The 1,473-nt window shown below is 33.1% G+C and overlaps 2 protein-coding genes across 2 annotated transcripts; one reads left to right on the top strand and one right to left on the bottom strand.

Moving 5' to 3' along the window:
• Positions 1-99: 99 nt before the first annotated feature.
• On the top strand, positions 100-686 carry LOC124892783 (multifunctional methyltransferase subunit TRM112 homolog A; the record flags this gene model as incomplete). The annotated part of the gene is given in 1 exon segment (XM_047403986.1): positions 100-686. A coding segment is annotated over 1 exon segment (369 nt). The 3' UTR covers positions 469-686.
• Positions 687-1,290: 604 nt separating this feature from the next.
• Positions 1,291-1,473, bottom strand: LOC124885392 (the record flags this gene model as incomplete). The annotated part of the gene is given in 1 exon segment (XM_047403987.1): positions 1,291-1,473. A coding segment is annotated over 1 exon segment (177 nt), but the record flags the coding sequence as incomplete, so codon positions are not given.

Below are 1,473 nucleotides of genomic sequence, written 5' to 3' on the forward strand. Positions count from 1 at the left end.
TAATTTCTTTTGTTTTTGTTTGAATTTAAGTCTTTGAAATATTTTCTTACTGGTAATCTTTTTTTATTTTGTTTTGTTTATGTTATTATTAATTTACAGATGAGACTGTTAACTCACAACATGCTATCATCGAACATCAAGGGAGTCGCAAATGGATTCCCGTTAAAGATCGAGGTTGTGACAGTTGTCGAGAAGGAGGTTGAATTCAATATCGAATTCCTTAAGAAGATGTTCAGTAAAGTTGAATGGAAGGCACTTGCGGAAGCTTCTAGAACAATGGGATACACCGAGCTGCCCGAAAATGCTGATGCATCTATGCTTGATTCGGATGATTTTCTGCATAAGTTTCACCATGCGCTTCTTGAGCTTCATCTGGAAGAAGGGGCGTTGGTTTGTCCGGAGACCGGTAGGAAGTTTCCGGTTAATAAAGGGGTTCCTAATATGCTCCTTCATGAAGATGAGGTTTGATTAGGTTTTTTTTGGGTATTAATGTGTTTTGGTTTGGAGAAATGGGCACTATTATTAGGGTTTAAGGGGTTTGTTATGATTTTATCATCTTGATTGTAAGGCGCTATCATTGGAAGACATTGTTGATATTAAGGTGTAATTGTCATTACTTCTTTGTTGCATCACTATATTTGAGATATTGTGTTGTATTCGAAATTAAAGCATTCAAAGTTCCATAATTGGGTTCTTTTTTTGTTATCGTTTTAAGCCGGAGGGTCAATCGAAAACAACAATTTTATTTCTCCGACATAGGGTAATCAATCAGAACTAGTGTCTTATCTCTATGAGTTATTAATTTACACGGCCTCTCTATCTATAATTATGTTGTTTTTTCATAATAGAGGTCTAATTTTAAAGTAACGGCCATTCAAGGTTGAGCTCAATAATACTCTCTTCGTTTCAAAAAAATAATTGAATTGTTGGAGTAATTTTTAGTGTTCAAAATAATTAAATTGTTCATTGTTCAATGTAGATATTGAATTTCTTTTTCTATTTTACCTTTTCAATTATCATTATTAATGTTTCGGAGTTTGAAAGGACAAAAATGAAAAAACATGTTCAATTTATGTCTTTTTTCTTTTTTTCTTAAGATGTGTATCTATTTTAACAATTCAATTATTTTAGAACGGAGGAAATATGTTGCTAACGGTCTAGATTGCCTTGGTGAAATCAATGAAATAATTCAAGAGCATTAACATTACAACAAAGGTTCAATCAAACGGACCATAATTCAACATAAATTTGCAACAGAGTAGATTTTCTGCTCTGTGAAAATTGTGGAGTACAAAGTTAAATTATTTGTTTGTGACATCTATTGTGTACAATTTTGAAAAAGAATAATTCATCATTTGAATTATACATGAGTTGGTCCCTTCTGTAAGCAAGCTCTTCATTTTTTCTTGCGAGGAGTGGTTTCGCAGGGGGAAGAGGCACACCGAACACCCAATCAAGGACATTCAAGTACTT

This window comes from Capsicum annuum, unplaced genomic scaffold (genome assembly GCF_002878395.1).
Source record: "Capsicum annuum cultivar UCD-10X-F1 unplaced genomic scaffold, UCD10Xv1.1 ctg50589, whole genome shotgun sequence".
NCBI classification, from domain to species: Eukaryota; Viridiplantae; Streptophyta; class Magnoliopsida; order Solanales; family Solanaceae; genus Capsicum; species Capsicum annuum.